Source organism: Eleginops maclovinus, chromosome 21 (assembly GCF_036324505.1).
Source record: "Eleginops maclovinus isolate JMC-PN-2008 ecotype Puerto Natales chromosome 21, JC_Emac_rtc_rv5, whole genome shotgun sequence".
Taxonomy (NCBI): Eukaryota; Metazoa; Chordata; class Actinopteri; order Perciformes; family Eleginopidae; genus Eleginops; species Eleginops maclovinus.
In genome coordinates this window covers 9825189-9843965 of record NC_086369.1, presented here as the reverse complement: position 1 = coordinate 9843965, position 18777 = coordinate 9825189, and the positions used below count along the sequence as shown (strand labels likewise).

The 18777-nt window shown below is 40.5% G+C and overlaps 2 protein-coding genes across 9 annotated transcripts in view; both read right to left on the bottom strand.

Annotated features, from left to right (window-relative positions):
* The window catches only part of gfod1 (glucose-fructose oxidoreductase domain containing 1), a 30341-nt gene extending 25537 nt beyond the window's left edge, over nucleotides 1-4804 (bottom strand). The window contains exons 1-2 of one of the 2 annotated variants that reach the window (XM_063912744.1): nucleotides 4130-4804; nucleotides 3582-4041 (exon numbers count right to left, since the gene is read on the bottom strand). In XM_063912744.1, the coding sequence (XP_063768814.1) occupies nucleotides 3582-3834 (253 nt within the window). In that variant the 5' untranslated portion in view covers nucleotides 3835-4041; nucleotides 4130-4804. Of the gene's footprint in view, nucleotides 1-3581 lie in introns of both variants that reach the window. The other variant, XM_063912743.1, reaches the window with a different exon arrangement.
* A 3633-nt stretch (nucleotides 4805-8437) lies between these two features.
* The window catches only part of slc12a7b (solute carrier family 12 member 7b), a 58700-nt gene continuing 48360 nt past the window's right edge, over nucleotides 8438-18777 (bottom strand). For 3 of the 7 annotated variants that reach the window (XM_063912736.1, XM_063912738.1, XM_063912741.1), the window contains exons 18-26: nucleotides 18288-18483; nucleotides 17608-17777; nucleotides 17336-17467; nucleotides 16549-16656; nucleotides 16086-16202; nucleotides 14296-14471; nucleotides 13657-13671; nucleotides 12141-12274; nucleotides 8438-10997 (exon numbers count right to left, since the gene is read on the bottom strand). In XM_063912736.1, the coding sequence (XP_063768806.1) occupies nucleotides 10906-10997; nucleotides 12141-12274; nucleotides 13657-13671; nucleotides 14296-14471; nucleotides 16086-16202; nucleotides 16549-16656; nucleotides 17336-17467; nucleotides 17608-17777; nucleotides 18288-18483 (1140 nt within the window). In that variant the 3' untranslated portion in view covers nucleotides 8438-10905. The remainder of the gene's footprint in view (nucleotides 10998-12140; nucleotides 12275-13656; nucleotides 13672-14295; nucleotides 14472-16085; nucleotides 16203-16548; nucleotides 16657-17335; nucleotides 17468-17607; nucleotides 17778-18287; nucleotides 18484-18777) is intronic. The other 4 variants (XM_063912739.1, XM_063912742.1, XM_063912737.1 and 1 more) reach the window with 3 other exon arrangements.

Genomic DNA, 18777 nt, shown 5'->3' with positions numbered 1-18777 from the left:
TATACAGCACCTGTTGTTTAGACAGATGTGTTATGGGAATATACTTAAGGTTCATTTCAGCTGATACTTGATCCTTTTATTTAACAAGCCCTATTCAATTTTTCATGGAACCTTTATGACACTGTAATGGAAAGGTTTGGGTAAGATGAAAACAAAAAAAATAGTTTCTTAAATATATCTTTAAATATGTATGAAAATATGCAACACGGTCTAAGGTAGACCCATAACGGACCACATTGAAATACAGCAGTCGTTATCTTTAGTCAGGTTTCTGACAATCTGCTCTCCAGTAAGTTAAAGCACATAAACACATACATTATTATACCACTGTGCTGGTTAGTCTATTAATCATTTAGGTTATTTATTTATCCAGTAAACAACCGCCATCAGTCTCTTTTTCCTGCTATGAAAATGTGAGGCTTTGCTATTTCTCTGTGATTTATATAATTGTAAATGTAATATTTTTGAGTTTTCAGCTGTTGGTCCGATGAAACAAATGACTTTCAAAGAAGCAAAGTTGTGATCAGCAAAACAAAAATATTCATCTTATTTCACTTCTTTATTCATCAAAAAACAGATGAATCCAGATTTGAAGTAACCCATAGTTACAACCCTGTACGATTGTATTGATTCAACATAGTTTATATTAACATAGTAGAATTGTAATAAGATGTAGCTACTCCCTGAGCGGTAGAACTGCAAATCAGGGGGTCAGCAGTTCAATCCCACCTCCTGACAACATGTCGAAGTGTCCTTGGGCGAGACACTCAACCTCAAACTGCTTCTGTAAGCATGTTTACGGTATCGAGGGTATGTAGGTCACTTTGGATAAAAGCATCAGCTAAATAATATGAAATGGAACATAATATAAATTCTTCTCAGTCACTCTGATCATGAAAATAGCCCAACCAAGGGAAACTGAACTCCAAGTCTGATAATTAAAACAAAGTTTTATTGTTATTGTTGTGTTCCAACAGAATGCAAATAGACTGGACCCAGACTTGGCTGAGGAAGAATGGTGGCTGGGAAGGAACAGGCGGCCCTCTCACAATAAATGGAGCTGTGAGGAAACGAGCCGGGAGGAAAGAAAAGGAGAAAGAATAGTCTTTGAGGAGCCTGCTGCGGCTGCTGTGCAGGTTGAGTCAAGTTCACTGGGACGAGATTCTGGATCAGCTGGCTACATTTGGTATTCACAAGCCTTCATACATGCATGATGGGATAAAGAAAGAGATGTACTTCCTAATCAGGAATGTATTTGGATGCATGAGCGTGGCCTATGATTAAGCACGGGCATGTACAGTATATATTGACTTTAGTTTGGTCACGGTAAAAACAAACACTGGCTACTGTACTTCGGGCCTGTCCCTCCACAAGCCAAACAACAAACAGTAGCAGCAGTGTGAGAATGAATGGGACCACAGAGGCCTTATCTTGATGCTGAGATGCCAAGGCAAGAGTAACACATTAGGAGTCACAGGTTTTGACTTTATGGACACTTTTTCAAACATGCCAACATGCCATTTAGACCTACATCGAGCCAAACCAGATTCATGTGACACTTTTAATTCCAACATCTCGTGCTACGCATCAAAAACAATCGATGACATTCAGCTAAGGAGCGTGCTAACAAACTCATCAGCCGAATCCAGTCACAAGACCTATGGGTCCCTGTGCAACTCAAACACACATAGCTATTTCCTTCGCCTCTGTCCCTTAGCGCTAATGTAGTCCCTTTTTATATCTGTCGGCCCGGCCTGCTCCTCAGAAGTGTGACCGTTGACATGATGGTAATACACAAGAGGAGCATCACTTCTATAGCCTTGCTCATTAAAACCAGTCATTTATCCCATTATCATTCAAGATTCAAGAAGCTTTATTTATCCCGAGGGAAACTGAGGTGCAACAGTTCAATACAAAGAAGGAAGGAGAAATATACACTCAATATAACTAAACTACTAAATATACACTAAATATACATCAAATATAAACTAAAATAACTAAGTATAAACTAAGTATAACTAAATATAAACTAAATGTATCAACAATAAGAGCAGCTTTGCAAATATGAAATAGTGAAATAGTTACAGTTACTACGTAGGTATATACAATATACAACAATACGTATAGTGCAAATGGCAGTACAGTAATAAGATAACTAATAAAACTAAGCTGAATACTAAATACTAAATACTACATAAAGTGACATGTGAATAAAGTGACATGTGAATAAAGTGACAGTAAAGTGAAATGACAGCATTGCGATCATATAGGAATACTGTGTGTGAAAGGATAAACGGTGCAGAATAACCTCAGGGTGTTGTCGATAGAATGTTTTTACAACAACAGGATCAGGTAATGTTATTACGCCTGTTTCGAATACATCTAACCTACAGATGCTTCATTGTTTGTTCTTGACCTTGCAGTTCACAGAGGTGCACTTCGTGTAGTTGACGTGGTCTGCGCCACTTTGCAACATATCACATGAGCTTTTAACACATTGAATTGGCACAGCAGTCATGATCTCTTTATTCCTATTTTCTTTTCATCTAGTGATTAAGATCTTATTTTACGGCCGAAAGCTCCAGAACAGCTTCATTTTCTATGATTTATTGATGTCAATCTGGGCTCTGGAGAATTGTTTTATAAATTTGACGATCATCACTACTGTACTAAGATCCAATGTGTGATTCCAGATGTAATCCAGTTCCTCGTTGGACGCTAAGCATCTCTAAGACTCATTTGTGTTTCAGTCACAAACCTGACCTATTGAGTCTACTGCCAGCTGAGCTCTGCTGCCAAACGGCGGGGTAAATAAAGCCTGTGTGTGTGGCTCAGGAGTCCTCCATTCTTTCACAGAAGCTCCTGAATGTGATCTCCAAAATAAGCTGCAATGCTCCAGATTTAAACTAGAACAACCTCTCTTTGTGTGTCGCATTTCCCCTGCATTCAAGCCTCTTATTGTCAGTTTCACTAACACAGGTTAAATTCAGTGTTTGACCAGGGACTTTGTTTAACGGGGGTCCCCTAACCCACAACTACTACTTCTGCCAGGTTATTCTTTAATGAAGACAGTCAGGCCTCTGTTAATACACCATATCCACATCAGCGAGGACATGTTTAAGTGATTAATAAGGATATGTTTCAGTGCTTGGTGAAACCCCTTAATCTAAACTACATCCTTTCAGAGAAGGTCATAAGGGCATATTTTAAACCCCTTGTCATGATAAATGATTGCCTTCTGTTCAGCTACTGCACACACTGCTGCACCTGGAGAACAGGCTTGCTCAAGGGCACTGTAAACAATCATGACTCCACATTAAGCCAGCAGCAGCCTTACATTAGTCAGCAAAGAGGGCAGCTTCATCAATAAAGGAGTGAAAATGTAAAGTGATGCTGCTCATAAATCTCCCCATCCTACTATATGAACTAACCCCACCTCCACTGCAGAACAATGAAAACACAAAGTTATGGTATGAGTTGCCTGGGGTCCTGTCTGTCAGCCACCCACCACCAACCACCAACCCCCACCACAGCAGGGCCGCAGCATCCATTCATCCCCCCGCAGCACCAGCAGGACTCACCCAGTGTTTTGACTGCGATCTGCCGCGTCAGAGGTGGAGGCAGGTTGATGCAGACCAGATCCACATCCTGGTGCAGCAGCACGTCGTCGATCCGGTTGGTGTAAAACGGAACGTTCATCTCCTTGGCCAGCTCCTCTGCCTCCTCCTGCGTCCGGCCCCATAGCGCTTTGACGGCGAAGCCCTCATTCTTCAGCAGCGGGATGATCACCCTGGCGGTCAGGCTGGTGCCGAACACACCGACCCCTGGAAGCATGGCTCGGGTTGATTTTGATCTCTGTGTTTTCAGTTGGGTTTACAGCGCCGGATGACTCCAGAGCTGCTGCAGCTGCGGCTGCTGAAAGGGAGGGAAGCGGTGGCTAGATCCGTCAGGTTGGCCATCCACCTGCAGCCAAACGCCCGCTGTGCTGCATTTCCCCCTTGCTCCGGCTCTGCGATCGGGCATGTAATGCCGTTATTCTCTCTGGGAAATTATCCAAAACAGATGAAGACCTGTCCACGCTTCTTTAGCCTTAAAAATAAGGATTTTGATGCACAATTCCGGTCTTTACCTTGTCCAAGTCTGACAGCGATCAGCTCACTGAATGCGCCAAGCATTGAAGGGCATGTCACCTCCTTCCTGGGTCTGTTATTCCTCCCTCTGCAGGGTTCTCCTTCAGATAAAGCGAGGAAGCATAAATGAGAGGCAGAAAACCGCTTGATCTCTCGGCATGTCCATACAAACACAGTAGTAGCTTTCTGTCCTCTCCCCAGAGAATCCGCAGCAGCAAGCAGCAGCGCTACTATGCCGAAGGCTGCTATCGATGTTGTAGCGCAGAGCTGCGCAGTCAAGTCCTAGACAGTGACCGGAAATGCTACTGGTAAAGAACTGTCAACATAAAGGCTGTAAGACACTGGTTATATTGTGCAACGTTGCTTTCGTATTGAGTATTGTTTAACATGTATAAATACAGCAATACACTGGTATTTAGTTTGAAATGTTTTTTATGTTGCCTTAATTATCAACCCTAAAATGCAAAGCAACGTTTGCGTGTCTAACCACCTCGGTTATGAACGCAATTGTGCCAAAGTCTTCCGTTAGTTATCATAACAACAATGCAAAGAGTTTAGATGATTTTGATTGTGATCATTATTATTAATAATACTAACAATATCATCCCTATTATTATTAATATTATTATGATATTTTTGGCGTCAGTATTACCTTTGTCGCACTCGTATTTTGATGGAAACCTTGGACGATATCCGGTCTACTTATGTCTCTCTCTGTGTCACTTGACAAGCTCCCCCCGTGCTCTCCTCCCCAGTTTAACCCTTCAGCTGCTAGATAGAAATGAATGGTTCACTATGATATTCCACTGGCTGTGACGTGCCAGCCTCACGAGGTGAAAGTGCACGTGCTGTGCTTTGTATTAGCCTATCATTATCTAATTAGTTATGTCAGGCCATTATTGTATTGTTTATATTTCTTTAAGAGTATTTATTTTCCTAAGGTGCTATTTTCCGATTAACAGCAAAGGGCCACACATTTCTCTACATACAATGTATTGTTCTAATAATCTAAATGATGGCTTTAATGTACTATATGATGTCTTCTTTTAGTTGTTGTTATTGACTTTTAACCCTTTGTCTCCATACGTGTAACATAGCCTGACAGGATGGAACAACACAATAGCTGTCAATGGGAAATGCATGATCTCTCATAAGGTTTAGGACGTGATGTAGTTGAGCTGCTTTGCGTTCTGCAGCGGGGATCAAAAGCCTCAGATGGGAAGAAAGGATTTGAATCTTACCATGGAATCCACTGTGTGCTGCTCCTCCAAACAATATCTTCTTCTTGGTTTAATAGAGCAGACACCTAACACACTGTGGCCTCACTCAGGACTGCACGGCAGTTCATTAAGATAGCAGAGACCTGAAAATACTGTAAAGAAAAGCCTTTTAAATTCATGAATATGAGTAATAATAATTGCAGAACGGAATTTAGTGTACTAGGCAACTGAAATTACTTTAAATCGTGTTCAGTTTCTTTTGACCAAGAAGCTGTTTGGGTTTGATTGAGGAGTGTGTGTTTATCTTAAACATGGTGTATATTATTTGCTTACTTGGTTGTGTATTGCAAGATGTGATCGTAGACGGGAAAGTTTGAATTTGCAAACATATTTCGATATTTCTGATGTATAAGAAAGTGTTAATAACGTTTTTTCCACATTGTCAATACTTCATTCACTCCCGGTCTTTTCACCTGTGAAGGCTGCATTATATAATATTGTATTTGTAGTGAGGTACACAACAAATACAATATTATATAATGCAGCCTTCACAGGTGAAAGACCGGGAGTGAATGAAGGTGTACAAGAACATATTTTGTAGTTTGGAGAAGTTTTACATGATTAAAACTTGCTGTATTTATTTAATACCATACATTACATGTCACTTGATAGATGCTTTTACCCAGGTCACAGGAGCAATTTGGGGGGAATTGTGTTGTCCAGGGACACACTGGCATGCTGAATGCAGTGGGGATTAAACCTGTGCCCCCCTGATCCGAAGATCAGCGCACTAACGCACTGGGCCACACCATATACAGTATGTTGTGCAGAAAGATAATGCCTTTTTTTTTTCACCAGGGAGAGCTGTTTGTAAATTGTGCTACATTTTCTCAAGTTATGCCATTTAATTTAATGTCGGATGGGCCAGATTACTAAACGTTAGAAAGAATTGACTCCACCAGGCCTCTGAATTAATTTCCTCATTTATGCTGCAGACCAGTAGCTCCAGGGTACATGACCTAAAGTAGCACCTGAATCTCCAAACTATTTGGGTCATATTGCATTGTGGGTAATGTTATTTACAATAACAAATAATGATTCAAATAAAAAGAAAACATCGCCCTTGCAAGTCTGACTGTATTAAAAAATTCAATGAAGTACATTTTTAATCTTTTAGTTTGGTTTTGTCTTCTATTTTGAGATGTTTATATTGTATAATTGTTTATTTTTTATTTGTAATTATGTGCCACACATTGTTTTACATGCAGCGAAAACATTTCAAAATTTGGGATTAATAAATATATCTTATATTATCTTATCTTCAATACTTTTCTCATTCATTTGTTGTTCTTATACCTACGGCAAGTTATTTAGTATAATTTGCAGATAATCCATGCGATTTTGAGGGCCGTGACTCAAGTGGGATACAAACGTAACTATTGTCACATATTTATATATTTATTTTAACCCAAACCACGATGTATTACTAAATTTAAACCTGTAGTTTGGTTGCCTAAACAGATGCTGAACTGAGAGTCCTTTACACAAAACATCCAAATGACAGTCTTAGCTAATGGGATCAATCCAATCATTTTCATTGGCTGCTTGAATCAATGACAACATGTGTTTGTGTTTTTCAGTCTCACTGTGTCACCCTTACAGATTCAACACATGTCGGGTCCTGCTGTCAACATTCAGTCTATTGATTGGGCGAACAAAGCAAACAGAAGACAGAGGAAAGTACTGTGGAGGAACAGATTGTGCAGAGAAAGTCATGAAAGGCAAACACAGTGTACAAGAGGTCAAAGGTCAGCCAAGGGCAAAGCTCAAGAGAGTCTTGATGAGAGGCTTTTTTGTCAGATGTGCGGTTGTGCACCAGAAGATGAAACCTTTTTGAAAACTGGATTGTTTGGTAGCAGAATTCAGGTTCAGGGTGTTGATGAAATACGATACACAACTTCCTCCTGAGCTAACAGAAACATATTTAGGCTAGAGAACAACTATTTTCAAAGAAGTCAGTTCTTCTTGCAAACTGAAATTCTAAAGAGTTGATAATAATACTGTGATATCTGTCAACATTATGTTCCAACAGTTTACTGCCCCTCTTTTATCTCTGTAACGCTCTAATTAAATCAGATGTTGGAAAGATTTGTTTGTGAGACAGATCATGTGATCACTCGTGGTCAGGCCTGTCAGACAGGAGGGGAGGTGCACATATGGGGCAGGAGCAGGAAGGCAGAGGGCAGCTGATGATAACCTGACAGCCTGCTGCAAACAGAGATGATGTAGATGGATCTGTCCAGGTCAGTAGCCGTATCACTGTGTTGACAAGCATCTCGCTGGACGTCATTTGATGCAGAAATGTGCCCATGATTGATTTGGCTCCGTGAAAGCGGCTGCAATGGAGCTGCAGCATGGAGTCAGTTTCACGGGAAGGCAATGCCGTCCTCTAGTGGCCTTTCCGAGCTACTGCAGGGCTCTTCACCGCTTAACATAAAGTTAAATTCCTTGTTCCCATCCATCATATGTTGCATGTCTGAGAGGTTCCTTTGTAGTGTAATAACCCTTCCTTCAATTGTTATTATTAAGGCAACACAATTTGATATCCTGTAACAACAAAAAAAGGGCCAAATTGGCTGATTCACATCAAAGTGTGTTGTTAGATACGATTGAAAGTGTTGATAAATTAGAAATAAATACAACATACAGTGCTGCAACCCTTGGGCTTTTCTTTAATTATTAATCAGGTAACTAAGCTAAGCTTACATTCTTAACAATAACTCTGAAAGGGTTTAACATACTTGCTGAACATTATCAAGTTAACTTTTATCTAATAACTTTTATTGCTATTTAGAGCATGTGATTATGCTAATGTTAGCATGTAGCTCAAAGCGCAGTACAGCCAAACAGGGCTGCTAGTATAACTGTAGACATGTAGCAATGGCAAGGCCATTGGTCCATAATGACCTTAAACTGTCAAGCTTGATAAATATTAGAAAAGCATGTTTCTTAGTCATGATAAACTAACATGCTCTCTATTAATGAGGCTTTTGCTCAACCACTGAAGAGAGTCAGGATGCAGAAACGTTTCGGTTTATTTCAGCACTTTTAATAATTACTCAGAGGCACAAATACAATTTATGGGGCTACCTTCCTCTATATGTGCGCCCACAAGCGACTTCCTGATCCGGACTGTGAGTCCTGCCATGAGCCGGACAACAGCAGTAAACACAAACAGCTTCACCGCAGGAACACACACACTCACACACACATGCGCACTATTCTGCACGTCCCTCGCACATCACAGATGCTTTTTTCCCCTCTCATGAAACCATATAACATCAGTTCTGAAAGAGAGATGTGATTGAACAAGCTTTTATTCCTCCAGTCCAGCTTTAGTGACACCTTGAGGTAGATATCTTTCTCCAGTCACCTCAAACATTAGAGCTGTGAAAAACACACTGCAGATAATCCTATTTACCTCCAGTAACTTTTTCTTTTAGGGTTTCTTGCTTTCTGTATGCAAAGCTACTGCTATCGCGCTCAGTAACCGATTTAAAAACATCTTTAATAATTTAGCTTTACAACTTTCAAGGTTTCAAACTTCTTAAAACTAGACAATTTCAAGTTTATTTATACAGACCTATGTTTTATCTTTGGTGGTTAAAATATAAAACTGTACAAGGAAACTGAAATTGTTTCAACTTCATATATTGACACCTTTGTACCCTGGTTGCTTCACTCTGATTTCTTTATTTTACTTTCAGGGTTTTCAGTTCTGTGCATGACGCGCTTTCTGATTGGGCTGGAACAAAACACATCTGCTGCCGTCTTCACACACACCGCCTCTTCCATAAAAATCACACGGAAAAAAATTAACACTTAAAGTAACAGAAGATCAAATATAATTCAACAAACACTACAGAGACCGTGACTATATAGTAACATACGTAAACAACTGAACAAAAACACAACAAAACCGGGTGTTACTTCACTGACAATCAGAAGTTCAAATTTTCCTGCAAAGGAGAATACGACTTTCTGCTTTACAAAATACTGCACAGCTAAACTGAAAAAGAAACTGTGGAGGTACACATGAGGAAGGGTTGAATTTCCTTCTTCCCTTTTTACGCACAATTTTTTCGTGCAACATTTCAACCATGATTTATTGGTTCAAAAAGACCTGGAAATTCAACTACATTTATAGAATTTTAAAAAGATTTCTAACAGGGTCGAACCCTCTCATAAAAGATAATGATTGTGCTTTTCATTTTGTAAAGATTGTCAATGTAAAAAAAAGCGATGTCTACTTTGTGGCCACGCTCTAAGATGCATCAATAATACTTCCACAGTTTCTTCTGTTTCATTTTGGCACTTTTTCCTCCTACACATCGTCATGACAGTCAATCTACTCAGTCTGGGACTCAAAGCCTAAAGAGTTCTGTTTGGTAAAATGTTATAAAAACAACGTTGAGTATTAAATAGTGTGGAATTACTTTCTGCTCATGTATCGGTATAACTCTGCACTTGTGTAAGCTGAATGTAGCGGTGTGTCAGCCGGTGGAAAGTCTCACTGTAGGCGCTGTAAGTGCTGAAAGACAAGGTAGTGCAAAGTCAACGGTGCCGATCTACTATTGTATTAAACTACTGCAGGCTGTCAGACCCTCAGATTAAAAAAGATATATAGTTACTCCCAACTGAGCACTACTTTAGCCACCATAAATACATGTGCATTAAATAAGTCATCTTATAAAGCTCACAAAGGGTCCTTAAAATCATCTATGGCTATGTTTCCCTATTGAGTTCTCTGAGGGTGGGAGACCAATGATCAAGTACCAGTGATCTGAGATAAAAAGTGACCCTTCAGTGAATCATTGAAAAGGCGAACAACCACAGAACACCTACAAATTTAGGGAAGGCCTTTCAACAACAATGACGACCTAGGCTGTTTTATAAAGCTTCTAAAATGACTGCTTGCCCTTTTGTAGTTGATACTGAAACTACTATCTTAAGTAGTTATTTTAAATGTAATTATTTAGTAAGCAATGACATTTCTACAGCTGAGATCAAAGTCTGTCTTCGATATGCATGTTATTCTCAGTTCCAGCAAATGTCCCTGCACCTCCCAGAGTGCACTGTACAACATAAAAGACTACGAGGATCATATCAACGGCGCACGTACACTTCTTTACTTAGCTTTACACAGCGAGAGCCAGTAACTTGACGACATCAACACAAGAGGGAAAGAATATGAAGATGTAACAGAACATAACTTTTCAGAGTAAAATGAAAAATATAAAGTGTCTCTATGCTCTATCTTCCACATGCAGGGGTATAGCGTTGGACGCACACTGTGCTTCGTTCTGGTTTAACGTCGTTTCCTTCTTCCTGAGGTCCTTAAAAACCATCAGTCAATCACAAGTGGTCCCGCCTTCCAACAACCCCATCCTTCATAAAAACCAAATTAGGCTTGTTCCCCCAAAAAATGCCCAGTGACTGGTATCCATGGCAAAAAGTCCATGTGTGCAGGGTGGGGCGTAAGAGTTTTTTGTTTCCTAAGAGTAGATGGTGATGACTTCGCGGCCGCCACCTCGCACCAGGAGGACCCGGTTCAGACCCTCAAGGAGAACCTCCAGGAACTCCATGTCTGAGTGGCGCAGTCAAGAAATAAAGCACACAGAGACGTACACATGGCTTAACTAGCACATTCAGTATACTACATATTACATACAATTAAATTATAGTAACAGCAAAGTCACCGAAGTAAATATTGGACCCATTTCTCACAAGCCACATATCTTCAGAACATTCTGACTCTATAATGGCATTTTTCAGGCTTTAAAATTGAACCAATTTGTTGTATTTTTCCATTTCAGTAATAAACTCTTGCAGGCTAAATAATATATAAATACTGTTGATCACACTTTTACAAGACCGGAAGTTTATACCATTGCACATCATTGGTGCTGATTGTAATTTGCTATCTTTACTTATAGATCATCTTTTTATAACTACCACCTTAATCACCTTTGAAATTAAAGAGGCCCTTTTATGCCTTTTTGGGGTTTTCCCTTTCCTGTAGTGTATTATATAGGTTTTGGTGCATGTAAATAGTCTGCAAAGGCTGAAATCCCAAAGTTCCACTAATCCACTTAAGCATTAAACCTTTGTTTACTTCGGTAACATAGTGATATCACTACGTAACACTCACGCTTTTATTGGCTAGCGCTCCAACACATTGTACGTGATAGGCTAAGGGATGAAATCTCGCTAAGCGGTTGACCAATATCAGAGCCGGCCAACTAACCAATCAGAGCAGACTGGGCTCTGGTTTCGGACAGAGGGTGAAAAGAGTTGCGGCAGCACAGGCAGTATGAGAAAAATAAAGAGCTTTTTGAAAATTAAAGCATGGAGACATGTCAGAGTACAGGCAGAAATACAAAAATATGAACCAGGAATTGAGCATAATATGTCCCCTCTTATATAACAAACATATTTGTCTTTCTAACTTGTTAGTGGCTCTAACTGTTTCTTTCTGCTGGTTGGTCCTGAACAGGTAGTGATCAAAAGGTTCTAAGAATGTTAAAAGGAAAAAATAAACCTTGATGCTGCCGAAAACAATACTATGAGAGCAGTGAGGGATGTGCCGGACAGCTGAAAACTGAAGGAAACTCACTCTAAAGTTCTGTTAAGCTGAGGGTATAAAAAGGACTCTTTGTATGTTCATCACCTCTTTCACATACTTGTATTTTGTTATTATAAATGCACATCATCGCTGATTGAAGGATACAGTTTTCGTCTCCTCCTCTGTTGCTGGGGGGTCCGGGCATGTTGAGCAGAACCAGGTGGGCTCCCTGCGACTTGTTGACCACCATCTCGTTCAGCTTCACAGCCGTGTGCATCCGGCGGACGTTTGACTGGTTCCTATGGTGATATGCAGGTCACAGTGAGAAAGAACAGCGCTGAGGAACACATTAAAGCGAACCCTAAACTACATCAGTGAGGGGACTCCTAGCTCTTGAAGAGAGCAAAAATCAAGCACTATATTTGAGGATTGGTATGTAGTACACATGGTTTTAACGTAGTGTGTAGTACAGATTAGGGACAAGGCTCTTGACTCGTCACAGTAGGAAAAGCACAGGTGCTGCTCATAGCATTACTCATGGCTTGGTGTCAGGTGTCCCTGTAATCCAGGACAGTGAGCCAGCATGGACAATACCAGAACCTGTCGCAGTTGAATATAATTCAGCCATGATTAATTATTTACATCTGAGCCTTACCTACTGTGACATGTCAAAAAGAATCTCTGACAAAGGCTTATTGTGGTGATATGGCAGCACTCCTAGGTAAAATATCAGCTGATCACCTTTATAAACTTTACAGCCACTTACTTATGCCTTCCTCTTTAATTGAGGTCAATGACACAGCTGTAAAACTCAGCGAGAACAGTGTTCCTTTATCGGGATTTCTATGGTTTAAAACAAAACTAACAAATGGAGTTTAAGCATTCTGTCTGACAGAACTTAAAAGCATAGTTAAGGGACTGAAGCGGATTGAATTCCAGATAAAGAGGCAACATTTTAAGACAAGAGAGACATGCAGTATCACACCATGAAGTCCACAGTATTTGTTATTGTTTAGTTTTCCATTGCTGATCTTACATGCTTAAAAACCAATTGAATCCTTTGTATTAATAGTTACTACCTGAACTCTGTCTCTTTAATATGTTGCCTCCTTATCATCACTTTCACAATGTAACATCAAAAGCAACAAAAGCACATGACGTCAACTGCCAGAAGCCAAATTAAATGAGGGATTACAAAAGGCAATTTCACAAAATTCTACTTTTCAATAAGAAAAATATCTATATTTTCATGTCTCGACCAAATGTAAAAATAAATGTATTTTACTTATCAATAAAAGTAAATGAAAAGCAAAAAGTTGCACATGCAATGTCTTCATGGTACATGCAAATGACAGCTATGGCATATTTCTACCAGCATACTGTTTGAGCAGTGAGTTCATGCATATTATCATACAAACAAAGACGAGGACACACACAGACACAGACACAGACACACACACACACACACACACACACACACACAGACACAGACACAGACACAGACACACACACACACACACACACACACACACACACACACACACACACACACACACACACACACACACACACACACACACACAGTGGAACGAGCACATGAGGTGGAGGACGCTGAGCAAAGCTACAGTCACCACAGCAGCAGGACATACATACGGCCTAGAGCAAAAAGAATGCCACTTACAGACTCTCCCACTCTCTAGAAGGAGGAAAATGGGACAGAACAACAGAAATAAGCTTAGATGCTTCCTACATAAGCTCTCCAGCTCTCTTCACCACACTGCATGCTTCGCATTATCCCACACGGCTCATAGTGACACCCCCAGTGAACACCCCAGAAAGTGACTTGGATGTGCACAATGAGGCTTTGTGAAGAAGTAAATCCTTCCGTTTCCTCCCGTCCTGTGAGACCTTACGATGCGTTTACTAGGATGAATTTGAATGACAAACTTTTTTAGGCAATGAAAGTGGACTGGGACACACCTGATGAAGTCCACACACTGATCACATGGACAGAATGGGATGGCGTTAGTCTAAGTTGTGCATGGGATCTGCGTGGTGCGGCCATGCACTAAGACTGAAATGGTTGGAAGTGTACACACATGCGCACACACACCAAATGCAGCCTGAATACACACGCCATGCAGGAAGTCGTCCCATTTCACCCTGTCAGGCTCATCACCTTGCTACACATGCGGTCATATTCTGTTTTTTCCACCACCTTTACTTTATATTTCAAAGAATAAACAGATTGACAAAACATTCCCTCCTTTTTAAAATCCTATACTACAAAATTACACAGCTGGAACACGCGAGTACTTACGGTTTCATGTTGAACAGGTCTCGTACGACCACGTTGGAATTGCACTCGCGGTTGCGATTGCGCTCCGTGAACAGCTTGTCCTTGGTCCAGGTCATGTGAACCCGGTCGAGCCCGGCCTCTGCCTTGTCGTTTATCGCGGCGTGAGACGCTGTGTTTCTGTCGTGGATTAACTGGGCCTGGAGAGGAGGGAGGAGGAGAGAAAAGATGAGGAGATGGAGTAATAGCGTGGAGATTTCAGGGAAGAGAGGAAAAGTAATAAACAGGAGAGAAGAAGAGGTGTAAACAACAAAAAGGTGGTAGCAAAACAATAACCAGGACTCTAAGGAGGGCACGAACAATGGTAGTTAAGAGTACTCATGGGAAATATTACATAATTGATGGAGGAACAAGAATAAAGATTCATAAAGAGAGGATAAAAAGTAAGGATAGAAAATAACCAACAACATATCTTATACAAATGTTGGTAGAATCATGCTTAAGAATATTGAGAATAATACAAACCTGAGCTGTTTAACCATTTGAACACATGAATCATATAAAAAACAAGACAATGTGTTCTCTGGGCAGACTAAAAGTCCAGGTAAGGGTTGAAATACAACATTGAAGTGTTCAAATTACACTTCTAAAGATAACACATGCCTAATATGTTACTAAAACACCTATCAAGCAGTCTATAAGCAGAAGTACAGCAGTGAAAGTACATCATTAATAAATAAAGTATAATCTGCTTTCATTACGTTTGACAAGAACTCTGCTGTCCCTTTATCGGCGCTAGAGTGCACAATGTCAATAGTTATATAACCACAGCCGAAGACAAAGGATAACAGTAAACTATGGGTTTATTATCGTTATCCGTCATCATAAAGATAGGGATTATGGCCTCTGTGCTCCGAGGGTCCTTTATATTCAAATGTATCTTAATAATAAAAAACAGGCAGTGAAAGTAAAACAGCAGGCTGAGTATGTAACATAGTTAGGCTGTCACTGGTTGAAATGATCAGTCTTTAATGTCTTAAAATACATCTCAAGATGAGTTTATGTGGTGAATAACATGCACATCCTTTTTACGAAGGACAGGTGTTCAGCTTTTAGACCATATCTAGCAGTATGGATACAGGCTTTGGGTACAAGTGGCAGGATGGTGGGAGATAAGCTAAGCAAATAATACATAAAATAGAGAGTACAGTATTGTCAGGTCAGAGTGAGGATAAACTCCTGGGTAACAAATGCATATATTGGACTGAAGCCCGAAACAACAGTAATAATTGAAACTGTGTTCACTGATGTTCTGTTAGCATGCTAATGTTAGCATACAGCTCAAAACACAACATCAGTAGATCTTAGTATGCAACATTTTTAGGTTTCTGAGACAATACTGTTTTTTGGGTAAGATGGATAAGGTAGGGTTATGGAGCTAATGGGAAGTCGGGGCAGCAGTTTCAAGGTGCAAGGTGCTAGCTAGTGTTCACAAAGCAGCTCTCAGTGACTTCACAGTAAATTAGAGGCTTTCCTTCATCATGAAACAGCCTCTCTTTTTGGGCTTATTACTAAAATGGCTAATCTAAGACTTCACATTGGTGTATTCAATGTAGAGCAGATGGTTTAAGACTGCCAGCAGGTAACTGGTTAGGTCATAAACAACATATAAGTCTAGATTTTGAACCATGATGATGACAAAAGTATTTTTAAAAAGTCAAAGGACACGTGAAAACTGCAGCCAAAGATCCAGCTTTGTGAAGACGGGTCGGTGTCTAACAGTGAGGGATTTTTGGGTTGACAACTTCTGCTACCTCGTCCTCCTGATTGTCCTCCAGCGTGGAGGATTGCCGGCTGAGGTTTGTGCCCTCAGAGGTGCCCTGGTTCTTTCTCCGGATTGAGTTACGTGATTCGTCCGTGATACTCTGAATCTGAGCGGTGTGGCGTGGCCCAGCGAAGGGAGGGGCGGGTGAACAAGGAGAGGGGCCAATTGTCATAAGGCAGCAATAGGCCTCATTTACTAAAACACTGTTTGGGTGTAACTGTAGTTATTGGAGGTTATTAACTAAATAGCTTGCTTCTCATTCCGTATATCTGACCTGTATGATAAGATAGCTATTTAGATCTAACAACATTCAGAGACAACAAATACTATCTTCTTGATAATTGATGGGACATTTGTATTCAAATATTAGACACACTTTCAAAATACTGTGTTGAATTGGAATGCAGCTTCACAGAAGTGACTCTGGGTTGTGTTGATGCAGTTTACATTACCTCCCTCTCCCTCTCAGTCCTGGAGAGTTGCATCTGCTTCAGCATCTGAGACCTCTGCTCCATCACCAGCGTCTTCTCATAGGTGAAGGCTGAGATGTCGTTATCATGCTGCACAGGAAGAGGACAGAAAACACCAAAATGAAAACAAATTTTGTTACTTTATAAACCAGTTGTGTTAAGAGTACACAATAGACGGACTTAAGAGCTCTAGAACTCAAACTAAAATGATCTGCTTCATGCTGCAGCTCAGTAGGAGCAGCCTAATGGCCTACTGAACGTGGCTGATAAGTTAGGAAATTATTAGACAATATTTTTGTGGGCCAACCCGGAAGTTAGCTTCGCAGTACGATTTCCCCAGTGGACTTCGGAACATTGCAGAAAATAAGATTTGTAGCCAACACGTTTATGATATTTATCATGTTTTGTACAGCAGGATAATCTCCACATATTGACTCACTTCACTTTGCGATCTTGAGTAAATGAATGCAGGAGAAATATCAAGCTTAGGTAAGGATATAAGCAAACTACTTCAGGGTCGCATGGCAGAGCGTCACCACCGTTAAGCTAACGACAAACCTTTCTTCCCGTGATGACGTTTACTAGTCTCATCACTGATTAGCAACTGATTTTTTTCACGCTTCGGACCAACACTCTGAAAAACCATTGACTTCGAGATGAGGGAACCAGAAGAGGTAAAATGCTACGTCTTTTCCGACTGATTGAGCCTGTTTCCAATGTAGTAATGCATCATCCCCATTAGAGGCTCTTCTACGAATCAAAGCCTCACCATCTCCACCACTTCTACTTCAGCATCCAGTCGCAGGTGGTAGAGGAACATCTGGAGATCTTTCTTCATTTGGATGCTGTTGTCATCCATCTGGGCCACGGTGAAGATGCGCATCTTACACTTTCTCCACACCTAGAGGATGGGAAGATTCCATTAATATGAAAGAAGAAAGAAGAAAGAAGAATTCTAGGATAGGCAGATGGATAGGTGAGTATGAAATGGGTATTCTTGGTATGGATAATAGGAGAGGAAGTAGAAATGAAATCACCAACCTTGTGCTGTCGCAGAAGGAAGGGCAGCAGCATCAGCATGCCTCCGTCGTGAACCACCCACCACACGTCGATGGTGCCCTCCCCTAAGCGGTCCTGGTTGGTGGGGAAACTGTCCACATTCTTAGCCACAAGCAAGGCATGATGGGTTGCTGTGGACTCCCGCACCGTCTCTGGATTGGTAGAAGAAGAGAGAGAGAGGGTCTTGTCACTTTTCCTCAGCGTGGAAAAGCTCAACAAAACTTCTCATTGGCTTTCCATCGACAAAACAAAGACCTGGTCAATTGACTAGAAAAATAAGAATGATATTATGTTACTTATATATATATATGTATGATAATATTGTATAATTGTTATTTTTGTACGCTTTCTACAGTGATTGTTACAGACTGTCTTAAATTAAATGACATGCCAAAAAGAAAGAAACACAAAATATAACAATTCACAAAGTCAAAGATGAATTTGACTGATGGCCTTATTTATTCTTCTTTAACAGTTCTTTAAATATCACAAAAAAGGTATTATTGTGAATTATTTTGTTATTTACTTATAGCTGTTAAGTTAGATTGGCATAGTGACAGCTGTAAATGCTGCAGTGTGTGTTCTCTATGGAATATTAACTTATTGCCAAATTAAATTTGGTACTTCAATCTATTTTTCATAGACCGTCTCCTGCTCAGTACCTATGAAGTTCTTCCATGACTGCGGGTCATTGGACTGCCTCCAGGTGCCGGGCCAGGCCATCAGGATGGTGTTGTGCTTCATGCCTCCTAGCCCCGCCGACTGGATGAGGTGGGAGACGCCATCTCTGAGGTTTGAAGACACCACGACATGGCAGAATCCCTTGGTTTTCTCTGCTGACATGGCGGACTTGATGTTCTGGACAGAGAATTACAGTACAGTATAAAGGATACGGACAATCCGGGTAAAGCACTGACTATTGAGAAAACACGGGGAAAGATGAATAATGATTGGTCTAAACAATGCCCATGGATACAGTACTGCGTAATCTGGAATTCAGATTGTGCGGGATTGCGTTTGCAGAAAAAGTAATCCATGGATTAACAATGCTTTTAAGGACAGACTTTAAGGACAGAGTCAAATCAGGTTGTAAAATAATAAATCAAATGCCATTCTTCATTTGGCCAGTAGGCGCCAGAGTTCAGCTGCGGT